The sequence below is a fragment of the Oryctolagus cuniculus genome, chromosome 1 (assembly GCF_964237555.1).
Source record: "Oryctolagus cuniculus chromosome 1, mOryCun1.1, whole genome shotgun sequence".
Taxonomy (NCBI): Eukaryota; Metazoa; Chordata; class Mammalia; order Lagomorpha; family Leporidae; genus Oryctolagus; species Oryctolagus cuniculus.
The window spans coordinates 9,094,096-9,115,703 of NC_091432.1; the positions used below are offsets into that span (position 1 = coordinate 9,094,096).

The 21,608-nt window shown below is 52.7% G+C and overlaps 2 protein-coding genes across 2 annotated transcripts in view; one reads left to right on the top strand and one right to left on the bottom strand.

The window, feature by feature from the left end:
• The window catches only part of AHNAK (AHNAK nucleoprotein), a 100,274-nt gene extending 93,679 nt beyond the window's left edge, over positions 1 to 6,595 (top strand). Inside the window, exon 6 of the mRNA XM_070069462.1 lies at positions 6,259 to 6,595. Within this exon, the coding sequence (XP_069925563.1) occupies positions 6,259 to 6,297 (39 nt within the window). The 3' untranslated portion in view covers positions 6,298 to 6,595. The remainder of the gene's footprint in view (positions 1 to 6,258) is intronic.
• An 8,209-nt stretch (positions 6,596 to 14,804) lies between these two features.
• SCGB1A1 (secretoglobin family 1A member 1) lies at positions 14,805 to 17,890 on the bottom strand. Its single transcript, NM_001082237.1, is given in 3 exon segments — positions 14,805 to 14,978; positions 15,310 to 15,497; positions 17,789 to 17,890. Coding segments are annotated over 3 exon segments (276 nt in total). The 5' UTR covers positions 17,844 to 17,890; the 3' UTR covers positions 14,805 to 14,945.
• Between the last annotated feature and the right edge of the window lie 3,718 nt (positions 17,891 to 21,608).

Consider the following 21,608-nt stretch of genomic DNA (forward strand, 5'->3'; position numbering starts at 1 on the left):
GAGAAATCGCCCCACCTGGCTCAGCTCACAGAGCAGCAGCTGCAAGGGTCCCCAGCACAGGGCCTGGGGCTGACATTGCCACAGCCAGCGCTCCTAAGAAGGCCAGCTTGGGGCAGAAGGCCCAGGGCTGTGTCCCAGGAATGGGGCGGGGCTTCCTCATTCCTCCATTCTTGGCTGTTCACTTGAACATCAGTACATTCGTCAGCCTTTCTGGGTCCTTCTTTCATCACCAGGAAAAAGAGCGAATCCACAAGCATGGGGCCCGTGAGTGGAAAGCAGCAGGAGACGCTAAACAGGTCTCTGCCTGTGACCTTCGGGCCCAGAGCTTTGCTGAGAAACACAGTGTGAGAGCAGCAGGTGGGAGGGCAGGAGTGAGGGCGGCATGGCCCAGAGCCACAGCAGGGGTCAGCTATCTTTCAAATGTGAGAAGTTTAGAGCCAGGGTCCCCAGGGTCACTCAAGAGCCATCCTTGTTACTTCTGCCCCTGCCACCTGCCTTCCCTATGACTGTTTACTTCGTATCTTCCTCTAAGTACATTTTAGTTTTGCAACCTTGCATTGGAAGAGAAAGAAATCTTTTAGTCACGGACTCCCAGCACGTGTCTGAAACACGCTGGGACAAGCAGGTCACAGTTAGAAGTCTTTCTCACTGTCCCCTGAGGTGTCCTGACCACTGCCCCGGCTTTGCTTGGGTTCTGACACACTAGGAGTCTCCAAGGCTGTCTGGTGGTGGTGTTGGGGGTGCACTTGTTGTTGGCATCAGAGCAATTATTTGTGCCAACTGTGTCTCCATCTAAGATGCTCCTGGGACAACGTGGCTGCTCCTTGACCAGTGGCTTCCTGGGCTCCGTATCAGCGTCCCCAACACGCGAGAATGACAGTGAGGGCGAACTGAAGTCAGATATTTATCACATGTTTGGAGAGAATGGTGTTGAGTGTGTAAGAGCTCCACAAACGTTATCACCCACTGTAACTTTTTTTTTTTTTTTTTTTGACAGGCAGAGTGGACAGTGAGAGAGAGAGACAGAGAGAAAGGTCTTCCTTTGCCGTTGGTTCACCCTCCAATGGCCGCCGCGGCCGGCGCGCTGCGGCCGGCGCACCGCGCTGATCCGATGGCAGGAGCCAGGAGCCAGGTGCTTATCCTGATCTCCCATGGGGTGCAGGGCCCAAGCACCTGGGCCATCCTCCACTGCACTCCCTGGCCACAGCAGAGAGCTGGCCTGGAAGAGGGGCAACCGGGACAGAATCCGGCGCCCCGACCGGGACTAGAACCCGGTGTGCCGGCACCGCTAGGTGGAGGATTAGCCTAGTGAGCTGCGGCGCCGGCCTCACCCACTGTAACTTGGTGGGGGTGGGGGGGTGTCTTTCTTAATCCACTTTCTGTTGCTGTAACAAGTGCCTGAGGCCAGGTGATGAGTTATAAAAAAAAGAGGTTTGTTTTGGCTCATGGCTCCGGAGGCTGGGGAGATGTGGCTTCTGGTGAGGATCCCTGCTGTGTCCTGTTGGGCAGAGAAGTGGAAAGAGGAAGTGGCTTATAGGGGAGGCAGAGAGAGGCTGCCCTGTTGTATCACAGCCCACAGTCCTGCCACACACAACTCCCTCCCACAGACCTAATCAGTCGTGGGAGAACTCTCTTGAAAGACATTGATCCTTGGGGCCGGCTCAATGGTATAGTAGGCTGAGCTTCCTATGGGCAGTCTCAGCTGCTCCTCTTCTGGTCCAGCTCTCTGCTAATGGCTTGGGAAAGCAGTGGAAGGTGGCCCAAGTGCTTGGACCCCTGCGCTGCGTGGGAGACCAGGAAAAAGCTCCTGGCTCCTTGCTTCAGATAGGCATAGCTCCCGCTGTTGCCGCCATCTGGGGACTGACCCAACGGATGGGCATGCTCTTCTCTCTCTCTCTCTCTCTCACTCTCTCTCTCTCTCTCTCCTTCTCTCTGCCTGTAACTCTACCTCTCAAATAAATAAATGAAATATTAAAAAAAAAAAAAAAAAAAAGAAAGACGTTGATCCAGGGATGAGGGTGAAGCCCCCGGGTCAGTCACCTCCTGCCTTTCCATGCCATTGCCGTGGGGACCTTGCGGTCAGCACATGAAACTTTAGCAGTAGGAGGTTCTGGCTGAGGGTCTTGCTGCCAACTGCCTTCAAGGAGACAAACACAGGACAGATGGACAGATATTGTCCCGGGCTACCCCTCTGCCTCTGCGTGTCTGCTGCTGTCTCCACGGGGACAGGTGCGGCCAGGTGGCCTGACTGTCCTTTCCCTCATGATTATAGGATTCAGCTAAGATGTGGTCTTGACTTCAGTTGTCGTGAAATCTCCCCGTTGTAATCCGCGGCCTTCTTTGTCCACTGGGTGGTTGTCAGTTCTGGGCCTGCCACTCGCCCTGGACGGCCACGGGCTGTTCCTGGAGTGGGACTCATGACTTGCAGGGAGAAAGGGGCTGTGGGAAGCAGGCCCAGGTTCCCCTTGTGGGGCTGGAAATTCTGCCTCAGGCGCTGGAATTCTGACTTCCTGTTTGGCCTGGCAATCGATCCCCCACATTTTCGGCCTTGACGCATCCTCTCCCTCCCCCTCTCAGGATCTGTCTCCTCATCTGCAAAACGAAGGGGTTGCATCAGATCCTATCCAAGGCCCCTTTCAGCTGGAGAAAGCTGTGATTCTGTCTCCCAGCTACCTCCTCACTTTTCCCTCCAGCCTCTTGATTGACAGTGGGAGAGAGGGAGGAAGGAGGAGAGAGGGGGGAGGCCGTGCGTTCTGCACACCCAGGGCAGCCCCTGGCCCCACCAAGAACAGGACAGTCAGAATGGCACCAGTGCTGAGACTGAGAAATCCCTGTTTTAGGGGAGGGGAGACAGAGGAGGTGGGGAACGAGAGTTAAAAGGCAAAGGCATAAAAATGCCCTAGAAATAACAAATGGTTAGATGGGTGGCAATGAAAGGAAAAATTTAGAGAGAAAATAAAATGCATAGGAAAAGAGGTTTTTAAAAGGAGAATAGGGGACTGGCATTGTAGGGTGGGTAAAACCGCTGCCTGCAGTGCCAGCATCCCATTTGGGCACCGGTTCAGTTCCTGACTGCTCCACTTCCAATCCAGCTCTCTGCTATGGCCTAGGAAAGCAGTAGAAGATGGCCCAGGTCCTTGGGCCCCTGCACCCGTGAGGGAGACTGGAAGAAGCTCCTGGCTCCTGGTTTTGGATCGGTGCAGCTCCAGCCCTTGTGGCCATCTAGGGAGTGAACCAGTGGATGGAAGACCTCTTTCTCTCTCTCTGCCTCCGCCTCTCTGTAACTCTGCCTTTCAAATAACTAGATAAATCTTTAAAAATAAAAAAAGAATAGGAAAAAACCTCCAAGGAGGGGGAAACTGAGGTTTGAAGTGATGGAAGTCTGCCAGCGATGACCTCCCATGGTGCAGGATCAAAGGTCAAGACCTTCTGCAAGCTGGCCGGGAGGCATGGGCAGGCCAGGCCCCAGCCAGGGGCAGGACATCCGTTTTCCTCTCTGCACTGGGAAATGAGAGGGCTACTCGACCCCACGCGAGTGGTAACGGATGGGTCTCTGGAATTCCAGAGGCAGGTGGAGTTCTGGGTTTAGGGCCCTCGGGCCCAAGTGCCATCCCCTCCACTCCCTCGGCCTCAGTTGTACTTGTTGTCACTGGTAAACTCCACCTGCTTTGCAAAGGAGATTAATTTTTATTTAAAGATTTATTTATTTGAAAGGCACAGTGAGAGAGAGAGAGAGAGAGAGAGAGAGAGAGGTCTTCCATTCATTGGTTCTCTCCCCAGATGATTGCAACATTGGGGCTGGGTCAGGCAGAAGCCAGGAGCCAGGAACTCCATCTGGGTCTTACATGTGGGTGGAAGGGTCCCAAGGACTTGGACCATCTTCCTCTGTTTTCCCAGGCACATTAGCAGGGAGATGGACTCCAAGTGGAGCAGCCGGGACTTGAACCAGTGCTCATATGGGATGCTGGCATTGCAGGCAGCAGCTTAACCTGCTACGCCACAATGCTGGCCCCCGAAAAGAGATTTCGTGTTTTCTATATACTTCATTTACTGAATGGATAAAACTATGGCAATTATAACAGAAGTAAATGAAGTCACAGAGAATCCCAACAAGAAAAGCAATGTGACAGCTTAAAAAAAACAGAATGCAATCAAATGGCAAAAAAAAAAAAAAAAAAAAAAAAAAAAAAAAAAAAAAGGAAAGGAAAAATAAAAAGAAAAGCAAGCAAGCAAGCAAGCAAAGCTTGTCAGGGTAGGAAGGAAATGTGTCAAGTGGGTGGATGGAGTTGAAGCTGCTGGCCTCAGCTGACACCAGTGTTGAGAGGGTTGGTGTCTTCCCATCTCCTTCCTGGTTCACTTTGGAGATGCCACCACCTGATGGGGACCCTCCTACGGAATTTCTGCAATGCAGTCAGCAGTGGTGCCCCGTTGCCTGACAACAGCCCTGGATCATGGGCTGGACGGGCCGGCGACAGAGGCGGTCCTTACCCTTATCATGAGTGTTATCATGTGAGCCAGCATGATTAGTTTTTCTGCGAGACCTTTGCTCCTTACAAAACAGCAACAGATCCGTTGTCTCCAGTGCTGGAGGCAGAGCCCACATAAAGCAAGATTAAAGGAAGCAGACAGAAAGGAGGTCTTCATGGTTTTAGGGAGGGGCAGGGACGTCCACAGCAGAACACACAGAAGTCCCAGCCACAGAAGAAAAGTGAAGAAATTGGACTTTAGGAAAATGAAAAGCCTTTTGTGATCTGAAGGCACTGATCAAAAAAAATTAAGAGGCAAGTTACAGACTGGGAGAAGATAGATATCTGATACAGTGTTCATTTCCAGACTGCATGAAGAACCAACAGATCAATAAGAGGAAGAGAACAGGATCCGATGAAAAACGGGCAAGAGACAGTGGCACTGAGGCCACTCGGCTTGGGGGCAGAAGGGTGATTCTGTGCGGTCTCAAAACTTCCTGCTACCCACCCTGGAGACACAGTGCTCAGAGGCCTTCACCCCGTGTCCTGATACAAATCCCTCCAGCCTCTCGAAAAAATCACACCTGGGGAGCCCAGTCCTTTTATGCACCCTTTCCATCAACCTGTTCCAACTGGGAGAAGGACCCATGACTTCCTATTCACCCTGTTCTGTTTGAAGGTCTCTAAGAATGGAAGTGCGTGGTTGTAGGTCTGGATATTGTAAGCCAGGTTGGAGTTCCAGCTCTGCTCCTTTTCTTTACTTTTAAATATTTATTTATTTGAAAGGCAGAATGACAGAGAGGAGAGAGAGAGGTCTTCCATCCAGAGGTGTCTTCCATCCACTGGAACTCCATCCAGGTCTCCCACGTGGGTGGCAGGGGCGCAAATACTTTGGCCATTTTCCTCTGCTTTCTCAGGCACATTAGCAGGGAGCTGGATGGAAAGCAGAGCAGCTGGGATTTGAGCTGGTGCTCATATTGGGTGCCAGTGTTGCAAGTAGTTGCTTAACCTGCTGGGGCACAATGCAGGCCCCCAGGGAGGAAGTGGGTCTTAACAAAGGTGGATTTTGGTGGAGGCTGAGGTAAGAACTAGTGGAAGACAAAGTTGGAGAGGAAGGCTGGCCCCAGACGCGGTCCCACTAAGAAAGCTGGACTTTTCCTATAAGAAAAGGAGTAGGTGAATGTTGTGAGCACAGGAGGTGGAGGGTGCAGCCCGGACTGGGCAGGCCCACATGAGAGGTGTGAGACCCGGGCCAGGAGGTCTGTGAAGAGAGCAGTGTGCAAGTAAGTTCAGGTGCAGGTGGATTGGGCGTGGCTCTCAGGGCTGAGATGGTAGGATCCAGAGGAAGATGCAGGAAGGTGATGGGAGACGGGGGTTGGGGGGAGATGGGGAGAGGAGGTGAAGGAGCCCTGAAGCCCGATGCTTGGGTTTCGGAAGCAGGAGGAGGAAAGGGGTGGCACCTCTCTTCCTGGGTCCTCACTTGCGTATGCTATTTGGAGGCTCTCAAGAACACACTGTCTTCTCTGCTCTCTGACGTGTGTGGGGCACCCAAAGGACAGACACTGACTTTCCACAAACTTCCCTTCCACCCCTGCTGCCCAAGAACCGCAGAGAGGGCGTGTTGGGAGCGGAACAGACTCACAGCACACGCCGGCCCAAGGCCTTCTCCCACAGCCCACAGTCTGTGCAGATGCTGCACCCCGGGGTGGGGGAGTCAACAATCAGCCTCCTGATTTTACAGGGAGATGCAAATGGTGTTTTGAGTAAAAATCCCTTTGTTGTTGTTTCACAGGGCTGCAGCAGTGGCCAGGAAGAAAACCGCCCCCTCTGAAAGTTGTTTTTGTGACTGTTCTTTGGAGCATTGTTCTAAAAATGGGAAATTGCATGTTGCCGTGCCAAAGGAAACAAACACCTGCAGTAAGAGGAATACCTTCCACAAGGCGGCTTCTTGGGAGCCCGCACGCTCACAGCCTGGCTGTCTCTGGATGGAGGGCTGCTGTGCATCATACTGCACTGAGAACATTTCGTCCTATCCAGGGGGCAGGGGCAGGGGCAGGGGTGTGGGCTTGGGCAGCTACGGGGCTCAGGTTGCTTTCTCTCCTTCGCTCAATAAACATCTGTCAAGCATCTCTTCTGGGTTAGTCCTGTGTGTCACTCTTTTCCTTTCCCTGGAGAGCTCTTTTTTTTTTTTTTTTAATTATTATTATTATTTGAAAGCCAGCACTACAGAGAGGGAGAGACACAGATCTTCCATCCTCTGCTTCACTCCCTAGATGGCTGCAGTGGCCAGGGCTGGGCCAGGCTGAAGCCAGGGGCCAGGAGCTTCTCCTAGGTCTCCCACATAGGTGGCACTCGCTTTACCCGGGCCATTCACAGGGAACTGGGTTGGAAGTGGAGCAGCTGTGACGCAAGCTGATGCCCATGTGGGACGCCAGCGTAGCAGGCAGCAGCTTTACCCGCTGTGCTACAATGTTCGACCCCTCCCGGGCAGAGTTGGCAACAGGTGAGTGGCTTTCTCGTTACTTATTTTTCAACTTTCACAGCAGTGCAACACATCTGCTGCCTCCAGATGCCTGGGGAGCTGAGAGAACCATAGCATGTTCTCTCCTTCTCCTCCTCCTTCTTCCCGCTCTCCCTTGTTCCTCTTTTTCATTTTGACTAGTCTAAATGCATGCAATCTCATTTTTAGCATCAATATACTTCTTCAGGCACATGGTTTTTCAGTTTCCCATCACTGGGGTGCAGTCTGAAATTCCTGTTCTGCAGTGGTAGACATTAACAGATCACTTTTTTTTGATTGCTAGCTGGTTAATATTTAACATTGAACAGCATTCATATAATTGCAAAATAATCAGGCTTTGAAGTTTGTCAAGCATGAAGTAAATGCAGTTCAGATGGATTTGTGATCTAGGATGATCTGCTTTCATAAACTGATTTCATCTTCATTCTGAAGAACAAGAAAGAACAACAGGACAGGACAAATTTCAAACTTTTTGAAATTTTGGTTAGAATGTCCTGCCTGAGTGCATGAATTTTGCAAATGTGTTGGACAGAGAGTACTGTGTGGGTGGTGGGCAGAGGGAACTGTAGCACCACTTGATTATCAACATGGCCCTGTCTGGCTATAGAGACATGGAATAAAAAGGGTTTTGGGTCTTATCCCATCCAATTGTCCTCAGTATCCATGGCGAATTGGTTCCAGGACCCCCTCCGACACCAAAACCCTCGGATGGTCAAGTCCCCTTTGAAATGGGGTCTGTACACCTCCTCTCGTTTGCTTTAAGTCATCTCTAGGGTGTGTGCTTGGCACAGCAGCTGAAGTCACCACGTGGGATGCCTGCAGCCCACATCAGAATGCCTGGTTCAATTCCTGGCTACTCCACTTTTGATCCAGCTTCCTGCTAATGTGCCGTGGGAGGCAGCAGGTGATGGCTCAAGTATTTGAGACTCTGCCACCCATGTGAGAGACTCAGTTGGAATTCTGGGCTCCCAGCTTTGGTTCAGCCAAGCCCTGACTCAGCCTTGGCTGTTGTGGGCATTTGAAGATTGAATTAGCATTTGGGAGATTTCTCTCGGTCTCTGTCTTTTAACTAGAATGCAAATAAATTAATAAAAATTTAAAAATCTCTAGATTATTTACAATATCTAATACAATGAAAATGCCAAGTAAACAGTTGTTGCATTGTACTGTTTAGGGAAAAATGATGAGAAAAAAAGTCTACACATGTTCAGTACAGGTACAATTTTTTCCCCTGAGTATCTATTTTTTAAGATTTTTTTTAATTTGAAGGACAGAGTTATAAGGCTGGTGCTGTAGCATAATGGCCCATATGGGCACTGGTTCATGTCCCGGCTGCTCCACTTCCTATCCAGCTCCCTGCTAATGCGCCTGGGAAGCCAGCAGATGATGTCCCAAGTCCTTGGGCCCCTGTACCCACGTGGGAGATCCGGAAGAAGCTGCTGGCTCCTGGCTCAGCCCTGGCCATTGTGGCCATTTGGGAAATGAACCAGTGGCTGGACGATCTCTCTGTCTCTTCTTCTATCCCCCTCTGTAACTCTACCTTTCAACAAATAAATAAATCTTTTTTTTTAAGGCAGAGTTACAGAGAGAGACAGAGACAGAAACAGAGATCTTCCATCGGCTGGTTCACTTCCCACGTGGCTGGGGCAGTTGGGGCTGGGCCAGGCCCAGGCAAGCTCCATCTGGGTCTCCCACATGGATGCAGGGACCCAGGCACTTGGGACATCTTCTGCTGGCTTCCCAGGCACATTAGCAAGAAGTTAGATCAGAAGTGGAGCAGCCAGTACTTGAACCAGTGCTCATACAGGATGCCAGTGTTGTAGGCAATATCTTAGCCCACTGCACCTAATGCCAGCTCCTCCCTTGAATATTTCTGATCTGCTGTTGTTTGACTCTGTGGATGCAGGACCTGCAGAGGTCAGTGTGCTAAACGTACTGTCCATATTGGCTTCAGCGTTTCCTTTAGAAGCTCAGAAAATAGGGTCCTGGGGCCAGTGCTGTGGCATAGCAGGTTAAGCTGTTGCCTACGGCGCCGGCATCCCATATGGGCTCCAGTTTGAGTCCCAGCTGCTCCACTTCCAATCCAACTCCCTGCTAATTCTCCTGGGAAAGCAGCGGAAGACAGCCCAAGTGTTTTGTCCCTGCTATCCATGTGGGAGACCTGGAAGAAGCTCCTGGCTTTGACCTGGCCCAGCCCAGCTGTTGTGGCCATTTGGGGAGTGAAACAGTGGTGAGAAGATCTCTCTCTCTGCCTCTCCTTCTCTCTCTCTAAGTCTGCCTTTCAAATAAATAAAAATCTTTTAAAAAAATACAGATATGTTTACAGCAATGCAAGGATCAGGAGGGATGGAGAAGGGTTTTTCAGGGGACTTTGGGAAGACGAGGCACTGCTGTCAGTCAAGATATATTTTATTTATTTATTTGAGTGACAGAAGGACAGGGAGAAACAGAGATGCATAGACAGAGGGAGCTCCCATCTGCTTTTCACTTCCCAGCTGCCTGGAACAGCTGGGCCTGGGTCAAGGCAGCAGGCAGGAACTCAAGCCAAGTCTCCCACATGGGTGGCAGGGGCTCAGGCACGTGAGCCATCACCACTGCCCCGCAGGGTCTGCAACAGCAGGAAGCTGGAGTCCGGAGTCAGAACCTCGCTCTCTAATGCGGCAGGCTGGTGTCTTTAACCACTAGGCTAAATGCCACACCTGTGGAATTTTTTTTAAGCAGTTAAATTTGTTCCAGCAGCCATAGGCCACTAGTTTAGAGGCTGTTGCCATATTCTAGGCCACAGATGGTGGAAGCCTGGTGGTGGCAGTAGGGTAGAGAGAGGGGGACAAATTCAAGGTAAACAGAAGGATTTAGAGACTCACGGATGTAGGCCTGCCCCTGTACTGATGCCCTGTGGCCTGCTCCTTGTCCATCCCTCCTGGGGAGCCCCTGATCAGCTCTCCACCCTGTCCTAAAGTGAGGGGTACCTGCTTCTGGGACAGGGGACAAGGGAATCCTATAAGAAGCTGAAGAGCTGTGTGCCTGTGGTTACACAGAGTGGCTGGGTGCCATGAGCACTTAACTGCAGATACAATTTTTTTTTTTTTTTTTTTGACAGGCAGAGTGGACAGTGAGAGAGAGAGACAGAGAGAAAGGTCTTCCTTTGCCGTTGGTTCACCCTCCAATGGCCGCCGCGGCTGGCGCGCTGCGGCCGGCGCACCGCGCTGATCCGATGGCAGGAGCCAGGAGCCAGGTGCTTTTCCTGGTCTCCCATGGGGTGCAGGGCCCAAGCACCTGGGCCATCCTCCACTGCACTCCCTGGCCACAGCAGAGGGCTGGCCTGGAAGAGGGGCAACCGGGACAGAATCCGGCGCCCCGACCGGGACTAGAACCCGGTGTGCCGGCGCCGCAAGGCGGAGGATTAGCCTAGTGAGCCGCGGCGCCGGCCCCAGTATTTTTTTTAAAGATTCATTTATTTATTTGAAAGGCAGAGAGAGAGAGAGAGAGAGAGGAATCTTTCATTTGCTTGGTCATTCCCCAAATGGCTACAACGGCCAGGGCAGATCTGGGCCAAAGCCAGGAGCTTCTTCCAGGTCTCCCACATGGGTGGCAGGGGCCCAAGCACTTGGGCCATCTTCTGCTGCTTTCCCAGGCACACTAGCAGGGAGGTGGATTGGAAGTGGACCAACCAGACACAAATGGGCACTGAATAGGATGCAGGTGTTGCAGAAGGCTTTCTCTGCTGTACCACAACACCAGTCCCAACTGCAGCTATCTTCCGAGTTAACTGGACTTTTGTGATAGGTTGGGAATCCACTCACTTGACAGAGGGACAAATGTGAGGTCCAAATTCCTGGCTTGTCAATTCCGGAACTGGAAACCGCACTGGCTTAGCTGAATCTATTGTCAGGATTTTTTTTTTTTTTTGCACGGACCACGGTTTTATAATTTGAGTTTGTTCATGGAAATGCGTTGGGTGGCTAGCTGCTGATGACTCACCCCCACATTACTCCCACGTGGCCATTGGTGGATTCTGCAGGCGCTGGGGAGGAAAATGCCCTAATTGCACGCTTCGGAATGCACTGTCTGTGTGGTTCCATCATCAGCCAGAAGCTTCCTTATCATCTCTCTGAAGCCATTGGCGAGGCCATCGCCCTGTGGTGAATTACTATCCACAAATCCCCTGGTATTCACAAACAGCAAGCATGCCTTGCATCAGCCATAAACTGGAGACGATTGCATCCACATCATCTTGATAAAGTTGGTGAGGGCTGGTTTTGCTTCCTCTTCCTGCCTGGTGAGTCACACACAGCTTTTCTGCCAGGCCAGCCGCGGCCATCTCACGTACAACACTGCAGCCTTCCCACCCGTCAGCTCACCCAGGCCCCACGCGGACACGCAGAGGGACAGCCCTCGGATTTGTCCAGCATTTGGTAGTTTCCATTCCTCCTTGGCTTTCGGCGAGAGTGAAGCTCCTTTGCGTGCAAGGGGTAAGGAGTAACAGGCACTTTTCAAAAGCAATTTCACCCAGATTTAATTTTCTTGACAGCGGGATCAAGAAGCATGGTCTTTTCTCCCTTGCGCTTCCCAGAGGCAGGAAGACTCTAAAACTGGTGGAGTGCTTGAAATACATTTCTTATTGTTCGTCTTTGTTTGCTTTGTGGAAACACCATTTTAAGCTTTTTCTGCACTCAGTTTGTGCTTACGACTGCCCGATTGCAGGAAGCTCATACTGGTCTCTGTTTTAGACTTTGGCATAGTGATGCCAAGTGACTATGGCTGATTATATTAATATACGTATATATTTGTATATTTTATATAGTAAAAATATAATACATCAGTGGACACTTTTTTCCCCTTCTCTTCCTCCGCTTTTTTAAAAAAACTATTTATTTATGGCCGGCGCTGCGGCTCACTAGGCTAATCCTCTGCCTTGCGGCGCCGGCACACTGGGTTCTAGTCCCAGTTGGGGTGCCGGATTCTGTCCCGGTTGCCCCTCTTCCAGGCCAGCTCTCTGCTGTGGCCCGGGAAGGCAGTGGAGGATGGCCCAAGTGCTTGGGCCCTGCACCCCATGGGAGACCAGGAGAAGTACCTGGCTCCTGGCTTCGGATCAGCGCGGTGCGCCAGCCGCAGCACGCCGGCCGCGGCGGCCATTGGAGGGTGAACCAACGGCAAAGGAAGACCTTTCTCTCTGTCTCTCTCTCACTGTCAAAAAATTAAAAAAAAAAAAACAAAACTATTTACTTATGTATTTGAAAGGCAGAGTTACAGAGAAAGAGACTTTCCATCCATTGATTCACTCCCCAAATGGCTGCAATGGCCAGGGGTAGGCCAGGAGCCTGAAACTCCACCTGGGTCTTCCACGTGGGTACAGGGGCCCAACTACTTGGGTCAACCTCTACTGCTTTCCCAGGCACATTGGCAGGGAGCTGGATTGGACGTGGAGCAGCTGGGACTCGAACAGGTGCTCCTTTAGGATGCTGGCGCGCCACACCCATACTCACCCTCCCTCTTCTTCAAACATAAAACCATTCGTCGTCCATGCAGAAAACGGGCCAGGCCTGGGCTTGGCCTGCCAGCTGCAGTCTGTGGCCGGTGCCGGGCTCGCAGTGTGCTTAACTGTTGGGAGTAACTGCATGCAGACAGAGCCCACTGAACACCCTCAGCTTCCTCCTGCGTCCCCCCAGCTCGCATCCTTCTGCCACTGAGATCAGTCTGTGCACACTGCTCCTCTGCACCTCAGGTGCATTTCTGAGAGCTGACAGCCGGCACATTCCTGTGGCCGCCTGCAGCCCCTGCACGCAGTCTAATTGCGTGCACTTCCTCCTATCCTCAGATACCTGCCGTGTATTTGCCCTCTTGGGCTGGGAATGGGTAATTAAAATTCTGCACATTTTATGGCCCTGGATCCTTATCCGCCTGAACAAGACTCACCTAGGCGGACTCAGCGAGCTCAAGGTCTGTGTTGATGAGGACCCCGCTGCTGGTCCTGGCGGGGAGTCGGGCAGGCCCCTCCAGAGCCGCACCTGTGGCTGAGGAGTTCCCGTGCGCTTCGCCCGCAGCCCAATGCCCTGACCTGCCTCGGAATTTTTATGGTCCCGGTCCCTCCTGGGCGCAGACAGCGCTGGGCGGGCGTGGCGGTTTACAGCCCCTGTGCACAGAGTGTGTTGCGGGGGTGGGCGGCTGTTGCCGTCGGTGCGGCTGGTTCCTGGGCTCCAGAGTCGTGCCACAGGGAGTCCTGCAGGGCGGGACCCGGGGCCTGCGCTCTGGAAACCCGACCGCGTCGGCAGAATAAAGGAGAAATTGTGGACACACCGGCCAGGGAGTCAGCAATCGATAAAGGCTCTCAGGTTGTGGTTTCCGCTTGGAGACTCCACCAGCCCGGCAAGGATGGGCCAAAGGTCGGCCCGGCCAGCTCCCCTTCCGGGCTGGCACAGGTTCGAGTCCCCCGTGGGAACATTCCGGAATCGCAGCTAATTCCAACAGGGCTGATTCACGCCTGGAGGACTCCAGCCCGCCCCCTGTGTTTCCTCAGAATTCGCATTGAGAAAAATCTTCAAAAATAAAATTCAGAGATCCTACGGCGGACAGAAGTTGCCGGGGTTCAGCGACTGCCCCACGGACGGGCCCGCGCCTCCCGCCTGCAGGGTTAGAGACGGCGTGGCCCACACTGCCCCCTGGTGGCCACGGGGCGCGGCCCCCGCCCGACCACGTAGCTTCCCCAGGGCGGGGACTGCAGGGCTGGCGCTCCCGCCTGGGCCGCCTCCTTCCCAAGACCTTTCCATTCCCGCCACGCCTCTGCCCCAGGCCGACCGCCCGGGCTGGGGAGGCTTTGTGTTTCTTAAATTATTTTTATTTTTACAATTTTTTTATGTTTAGTATCGCCATGAGACGCCTGTTTAGGACAAGTTTTTTTTTTTTTTTTAAAGAAAGTTTATTATTTATTTAAAGTTTTATTTATTTGAAAGAATTACAGAGAACGAGAGGCAGAGGCAGGGAGAGAGAGAGAGAGAGAGGAAGAGAGAGAGAGAAAGAGAATCTTCCATCCTGTTGTTCACTCCCCAAATGGTTACAATAGCAAGGCAAAGCCAGGAGCCTGGAGCCTGGAACTCAACCCGAGTCTCATTCATGGGTTTCAGGGACCCACGCACTTGGGTCCCTGCTTTCCCAGGCGCATTAGCTGGATCGGAAGCAGAGCAGATGGGACAGGAACCTGCACTTGGATTTAGGGTGCTGGCATTGCTGGTACTATGGGTGCTGGTTTAACCGGCTGTGCTACCACACCGGGCCCCTGAATGTCAGGTTTTGTGTTGAAAGCACTGGGCGCTTTGCGGGATAGAGTGGGCCGGGTGTGTGGAGAAGGCACTGCAGGAAACTGGAGTCCAGCTGGGGTTGTACAGGCAGAGATGGGCGGTTCCGTCGGTGGACTTGGAGGGAGTGGAGGGTGCCAAAGCCCTTCAGAGGTCACCTCGCTCACTGGAAGCTGAATGGTCAGGGATGGCCCTTAGGCCCTTGCCCCTAGTGCCCCCAGCTGGAGGTTGGAGATAGAACTCCTGGATTAGGACCAGACCTGGGTGGGGAGTGGGGGGGGGGTGAATTCTCTCCCACAGGTGGAGTTTGAGACGTAGGTGGTAGAATGTAAGGGGAGAGGGCTCAGCTTTTTGGGTGGCCAATGGCAGAAACCTAGAGGAAAGGACTTTGGAAGGCGTCAGAGTTTCCTCGTGGGGTCCAAGGGCAGGCTCCGCCGCCTTCCTGGGAGTCCTGGCTACCCTTCCCTGGCAGGTGCACGCCTCTCTCCCTCAAGCAGGTAAATAAGAGCTCAGGACGACGGATGTGATCTGCTTGCGGTTTATTGAAAGCAAAGGCTGGCTGGGTTGGGTGGGTGGGGGGACCCAAGGGGCCAGGGGCAGCAGCAGGGGCTTCAGCAGGTGGAAATCTTCGGCTTCTCAGTCCGCAGGACCTCGGATTCCTCCATCCTACATACAGAGTGGGCTCTTCACTATTTTTTCCTGAAAAAGAGAAACAAAAGCCCCCGTGAGGCTGCAGGTGAGGCAGAGATGCGGAGACACAAACATCAATGTCAGTGGAGATGTCCAGTAAACTCTGGGAGGAATGATGGTTGTAAGGGCATTTTTTTCCTTTTCAAAAAGCCATTTTAGAAATGGGTAAGGGGAAATGCCTGGAGAGGTGGCTGTGCCCGTGAGGACATGGGTACTGTGGGGACGTTGGTATTGCTAGTCTTTTCTCTGGGTTAGGAAAGGGTCTTAGCATGGGATGAGACCACAGCTGAGGGGCTCCGGAAGCCACTTATAGGTGGCGTGGGCAATAGGCGCTGGTTACCGTGAGCTTCATGATGTTCTCTCTGGTCGTCTGGGGCAGGGAGTCCAACACCTTCTTCATCTGCATCCCTGCATCTTTCATGGTGTCATCAGGTTCAAATTCCTTCAGGGATGTCTCGTAACTGGAGGGCGTGCCCAGGAGGAGGTTTTCAATGACGTGGGCAAATCTCGGGCAGATGCCTGCAGATGCTGAGAACAGAGCAGGAGAAGCCCAGGAACCAGGGGCACACAGCCAGGCTCGTCAGTCAGTTCGAGACTAGACAGCTTTTCATGGACGGGGAGGGGAAATCAGCTCTGCTGGTGCTCTAAGCGCTGGGTGAATATTCTTTAGGTTACAGCTGGTGTTTTTGTGGTTGGCCTGAGCCTTCCCTGGACTTCCTGGGCTGGCGTGGGCCAGGGTGCCATTTGTTTTTTATGCTCATGTTCTGGGTGGAGTATTGATAATAGAAGCTGCTGGGCTGATTTTTAATGCAGGGTGGGGCTGGGAAGAGGCCACTGAGAGCTTTGGTTCCTACCAGGACCTTGCCTGTCTTCTGTGGTCCATGGTGGTTGGAGCCACGTGTCGCTGAGGGGATGTGGCAAAGCCAGGCTGAGGCTGGTACCAGCCCAGCATGGGGCTCCCCACCTGGCACGGGACAGGCGTGCACATGTGAGTGGTGGGCCTTGTGGTTTGCTCAGCTCAACACAGACCAACCACTTGTGCCACTGTCCCTATAACTGTTTCTCAGGCCCCTGCCCCCAGGTTGTGGGGGGGACTCACCACGCCCCACCTCTATTTGCCTTCATCTTCCCATGAAGTCTCAAATCCCCGTCCTTGAATTCTCTGCTTCATGTGCCAACTCAATGTCTGCTCTCAGACTGGAGGCCCTACTCAGGGTGGCCATTCCAAACCACACCCTCTCCAGAGCTCAGATCCCCACCTTGCAACTTACTATGCCCTCAGGAGTTACTTGATCTTACAAAGTGCTAAGTAAATAGCTCAGTTTTTATCATCTGTAAAATGGGCACAATGTCCCCTCCTCATGAGGTTGTAAGAAAGAAAAGAGGTGTATGTCAAAGGATTAAGAACAGACATTATTACACGTGTGCACACAAAAGTATATGAATGGGTGTTGTGTCCCTGATCCACCCCTTAAAGGGTTTCAGTCCAGGGCTGGTGCTGTGGCATTGTAGGCTAAGCCTCCACCTGCAGCACCAGCATCCCATATGGATGTCAGCTCATGTCCGGCAGCTCCTCTTCCGATCCAGCTCTCTGCTTATGGCCTGGGAAAGCAGTGGAAAACGGCCCAAGTGTTTGGGCCCCTATACCTGCATGGGAAACCCAGAAAAAGCTCCTGGCTTTGGATCGGCCCAGCTCTGCCACTGTGGCCAACTGGGGAGTGAACCAGTGGATGGAAGATTCTCTCTCTCTCTCCCTCTCTCTGTAACTCTACCTCTCAAATAAATACAATCTGTTTTTTAAAAAAGAGGCGGGGGGTGGTTCAGTCCTGTCCTCCTGAGTCACCACCTCTATACTCAGTACCCAGATCTTCTAATTCATACATTTCAGCCCCAAATGATGTCATTTCCCACCGGAGAAACAAGTAACACTCTTTGCCAAACAGTTGTTCCCACTCCCTCTCGGTTTGGTTTTTCCAATCCCCCAGGGTCGTCAAACTCACATCTAGGAGTTGTGTGAAACTTTCCGTTGGGGTTTGCTGATGAAAACAACAACAATAACAACAGCAACAGCATTTTCAGATGGGAGTGGAAGAGGCTGATGCAGGGTGAAAAGCCGAGTTAGGTAACCTCCTTCCCAAATGGCAGGGCGCTCGGAGGGAGATGTGAGCCCTCCCCTCTTCTCCCCTCCCTTCCTCCCCGCTTTCTCTTTTCCCATTCCTTTCCTCCTAGCAACAGCAGCGGCCACTTGGAGACTCGTAGCCCTTTTTGCAGAGAACAGACTTGTTTAGAAAACGGCACTCTGGGCTGGCGTTGTCCCAAAGGGAAGATCCTTTTTCTGGACTTGTCCTTTAGGCCCAGACCCGGAAGCTGTGCCTTGGCTTGGGTTTCTTTCGGGGATGTCCGTCTCTGCAGCTCCCCTTTCAGGCCCTGTGGCTGCCAGAGTCGGGCGGAGGCCCCAGTGGTCCTTGGGCATCTTGGGGTCTACACAAGTCTGGGCTTTGGGAGACTGTATTCCTCTCCCACTTGCTGTTGCACTGTTCACCCGCAGGGGCCTCCTCCCTCCCTCCAGCCTGTCCTGTCCCCCGGAACGCAGAGGTTGTTGGATGTGGAAGAGGACATCCTTCCTGGTTTCCTAACAGCCGCAGGGCCCTCCCCAGGTTCTCAACGTGGGGTCGCTCACCAGACCCCATTTTCCGAAAGTCCACGTTCTCAGGCCCTGCCAGCAGCTGCAGGGAGGGCACAGGCAGCTCACCTCTCCCTCTGAGCAGAAGTGGGTGGCGGAGAGGGTTGCCTGGGGGAAAGGGACGCTGGGCACTCACCAGGGCTGCAGAGGAGAGCCAGGGTGACCAGGGCGAGGGTGATGGCAAGCTTCATGGTGGCAGAATGGGAAGGCTCTGGGCTGGCTCTGGATCCGGTGATCTTGGGGGAGACGGCCGTCAGGTGCCCTTTTGTATTCTCCGGGCAGTGCCCAGATAGAAGAGGGCAGGGCCTGGGCTCCACTTACTTGACTGCATTATTTACTTGGGCATTGACTTGGTGGGATAAGTAAATATTCCCTTTTCTCAATCCAGTTTCCATCCCTATTGAAACTGAACTCACACAATGGGTCCCTCGGGGGGAGGGAGAGCCCAGAGTCTTGTGCAGGGGTGTGGCAAGGGGTGCCTGCCCCCGAGGGCATGGTGACCTGGCCACCTGCGTCTTCTCTTTGAACCAGGGCATTGGAGCAGCCCAGACCAACAGAAGCAAGTGTGTCTCCTGTCACCCCAGGAGAAGCTGAGGCCCAAGTGGCCGTGACAGGATAGGAGCACCCAGGATCCTGCGGCTGCACTGGGCTCCTCTGCTTCCCCCCTCCGAGGAAGGTGGCTGGACGTTGAGCCATGAAGGTCACTGGGTTCAGAGCATTGCTGTGAGCATTGCCTGGAGGAGACCCTGGCCTGAACACGTGGACAGAAAAAGGACTTCCGCAGAGCACCCACCAAAGACCCAAACCCCATACCTGGCCGAGCCAATGCCCTGCCCGGGCTGGGTCTGTTGTGGCCTAGAAATGCCCTCAAGCTCTGCCTTTCCGAGGGCCTCTTCGATGGGCACCTGCAGTCCTTATCACCCTGACCTCCTAATGACCTTGACCCTCTTGGCCGTTTCCTTCTTCAGCCATTCTCTCCCCTGCTTTCCCACGGCTCGGTTCTTTCCTGTTTTCCCTCGCTGACCATTCCTTCTTGTTCTCTTCAGATGTTTGCTCGTCCCTGACTGCTCTTGAGTGGTGGTGGTTCCCAGGCTTTGACCTCAGCCCTGCTCTTGTTCCGCTGGCCGCGCCTCGAGCCTTTAACACCTGGCTTGGCCTTGTGGACTCAACGCCTGCTTGGCCTCTGGCCTCCCACTTTGCCTTCATCTGACCTTCTCTGCAAGGCCATCGGAATGATCTTTCCAAAACCCACTGGTCATGTTGTTCTTCTCTTTGAAACTCTTTCTCCAGCAGGATGAGATAACTCAGGTGTAATTTACACGGCTCTTACCCACTGGCCCCTGCCTACCATTTGAGCTTCAGTCATTGGCTCCCCGGCATGGTGATTTAACCTGATTGTACCAATATTTAGGAATATTTCATGTATTTTTCATACTTTTCTACCTTTGCCCAAGCTAAGACTTATGCCTAGAACACACATTTCCTGCCATGTCTGCTTCTCCCAATCTTATTTGTATTTCAAAGCTCAGTCACATATCCAACCATCCACCCATTCAATAAATGCTGAGCACTGCTGTGTGCCGGGCACTGTGCTGGGAGTGGACATTGGGGTGGGTGTGGAGGAGGCACTGCTTGGAGAACCTGTGAGAACTGTGGTCAGCAGAGAGCCTCACACTTGCCAGTCGCCCCAGCTGCAGAGAACTGCTTTGGTCAAGGTCACACCCTTCCTAGGGCTGCTCCTAACTGGTGGCCCAACAAGAAGATGACACAAAAAAGCCTGGGTGTGTCAGCACCGAGTGGACAACTCTGGTGGGCAGTCCTTCAGGGCTCTCTGCCTGGTTGACTCAAATTTTGCTGAGCCTGTGCCACACTGCAGCTTTCCCCTGTGCCCAGTCTGCTTCTACCTCCTTCCGTCACAGGGGCTGACCCCTTCCTAATAACAGCTGTGCACCCAAAACTTCATTTCAGCATCTGTGTTCCCAACAGGCATGTAGTGATGGCCGAATCAAACCCAAACCCCTGCCACCATGAAGCTCCACTTTGGGGAGGGGAGGAGACAGACAAGCAAAGGACTAAGCATATGATGTTATTACAGCTTGCCGTTCATGCTACAGGGGAACTGAGCAGAGTGTCGGGATGGACAAAGACGGAGACCTACTTAGGTGGCCTTCCCGAGCAGGTGGCATGGAGAGGATTCTGGGAAGGGGAGACCCAGCACCAAGGCCCTAGGTGGAGAGGACCCTGGTGGGCTTGAGGAGCAGAGAGTGGTCCTTGCATCTGGGTGAGGAGTCTGTGCAGGATGGGGAGGGGTGAGATCACCCAAGGCCTTGTGCTCAGAGAGGCGGAAACTCCAGAAGGGTTTATTAAGTCAGGGGATGATGTGGTCTGAGTTCATTTCTGATGCGATGACCCTGGCTCGCTCAGAGCTGCTCTGGGACATAGAGAAGACTCGGGAGGGGTAAGACTGAGAATGGAAGCCCAGGAAGCCCGGTATGATGGGCGATTCTGCCAGTAACAGCTCTCACACACTGTGCACCTCTCCCCACCCCTTTGGTTAGCCGGCCCACCATACGGTATTTTACTGGCACGAATCCTTTGCTTGATTGGCCCCACAAAGCCAAGTACTTGATGTTCACTAAACAGGCACCTTGGAACGAATCAGTGAACAAGGCCTTTGTGTCAGGTGCTATTTGCAGGCCGTGGAGACACGTAGTTAAGAGCACGGGTTCTAAACAATCCACCAATCAGGACTTGCCAGGTGAATTACTGTGTGCCCCTATGACGTGGCTGAGAAGACAGGAAAGGAAGATCTTCTGAACTGATAATGAGATGATTGCCAAGGCAGGCTGCAGAGTGAAAAACAAGGCATAGAACAGAGTGAACAGAGTGGAAAGGAGCAAAAGGACTCCGTGTCCGGATTTGCTTGCACATGGAGGGGAGAACAAGACTGACACTTTTTTTTTCCTTTGTGCTTTTCCTAGGTGTTTTTTGGAAAGATTTATCTCCCAATCTCTGCTTCACTCTTCAAATGGCCGCAATGCCTGGGGTTGGGTCAGGTTGAAGCCGGGAGTCTGGCACTTTATCTGGGACTCCCACATGGGTAGCAGGTGCCCAAGCATTTGGGCCATCATCTGCTGCCTCCCAGGTTGCATTGATAGGAAACTGGACCAACAGTGGAGGTGTCAGTACTCGAACTGGCACTCTGATATGGGATGTGGGCAATCTAAGTGTTGGCTATGCCACAACATCTGTCCCACTCGGATGTGTAAAAATGTATTGTTGATTCAAAACAAAATTTCGAAGAGAAAGAACTAAGGGCTGGCATTGTGGCATAGTGGGTTAAGCTGCTCCCTGCCATGTTGGCATTCCTTGTTGGAGTGCCAGTTTGCGGCCTGGCTGCTCTCTTCCAATGCAGCTCCCTGCTAATGTGCCTGGGAGAGCAGCGGGAAGTGGCCTAAGTACTTGAGCCCCTGCCGACTATGTGGGGAACCTGGATGGAATTCTAGGCTCCTGGCTTTGGCCTGGCCCATCCCTGGCTGCTGTGACCATTTGGGGAGTGAATCAGCCATTGGAAGATCTGTCTTTCTGTCTCTTCCTCTCTCTCTGTCACTTTGACTTTCAGATAAATAAATCTTAAAAAAAAAAAAAAAAAAAGGCAAAAGACAGAACACAAAACTGGAGCAGGAGTGGTTCAGTGGGTTAAGCCACTGCTTGCAATGCCTGCATGTCATATTGGAGCACCCGTTCCAGTCCTGGCTGCCCAAGCATTTGCATATCCCCACATTGCCTGTGCACAGGCAGTTTCCTTGTTCGAGTCTACACATGAGTGACTTGGCAGCAGAGGATCCGGGCAAGCACTGCTGCTGGGCTGGGACCTTAGAGGGAGCTTTCCCTTTGTTCCTGAAATGCCCATCTGTGCCCATCAAATGACTCCTAGGTTCAGCTGACTCCCGTGT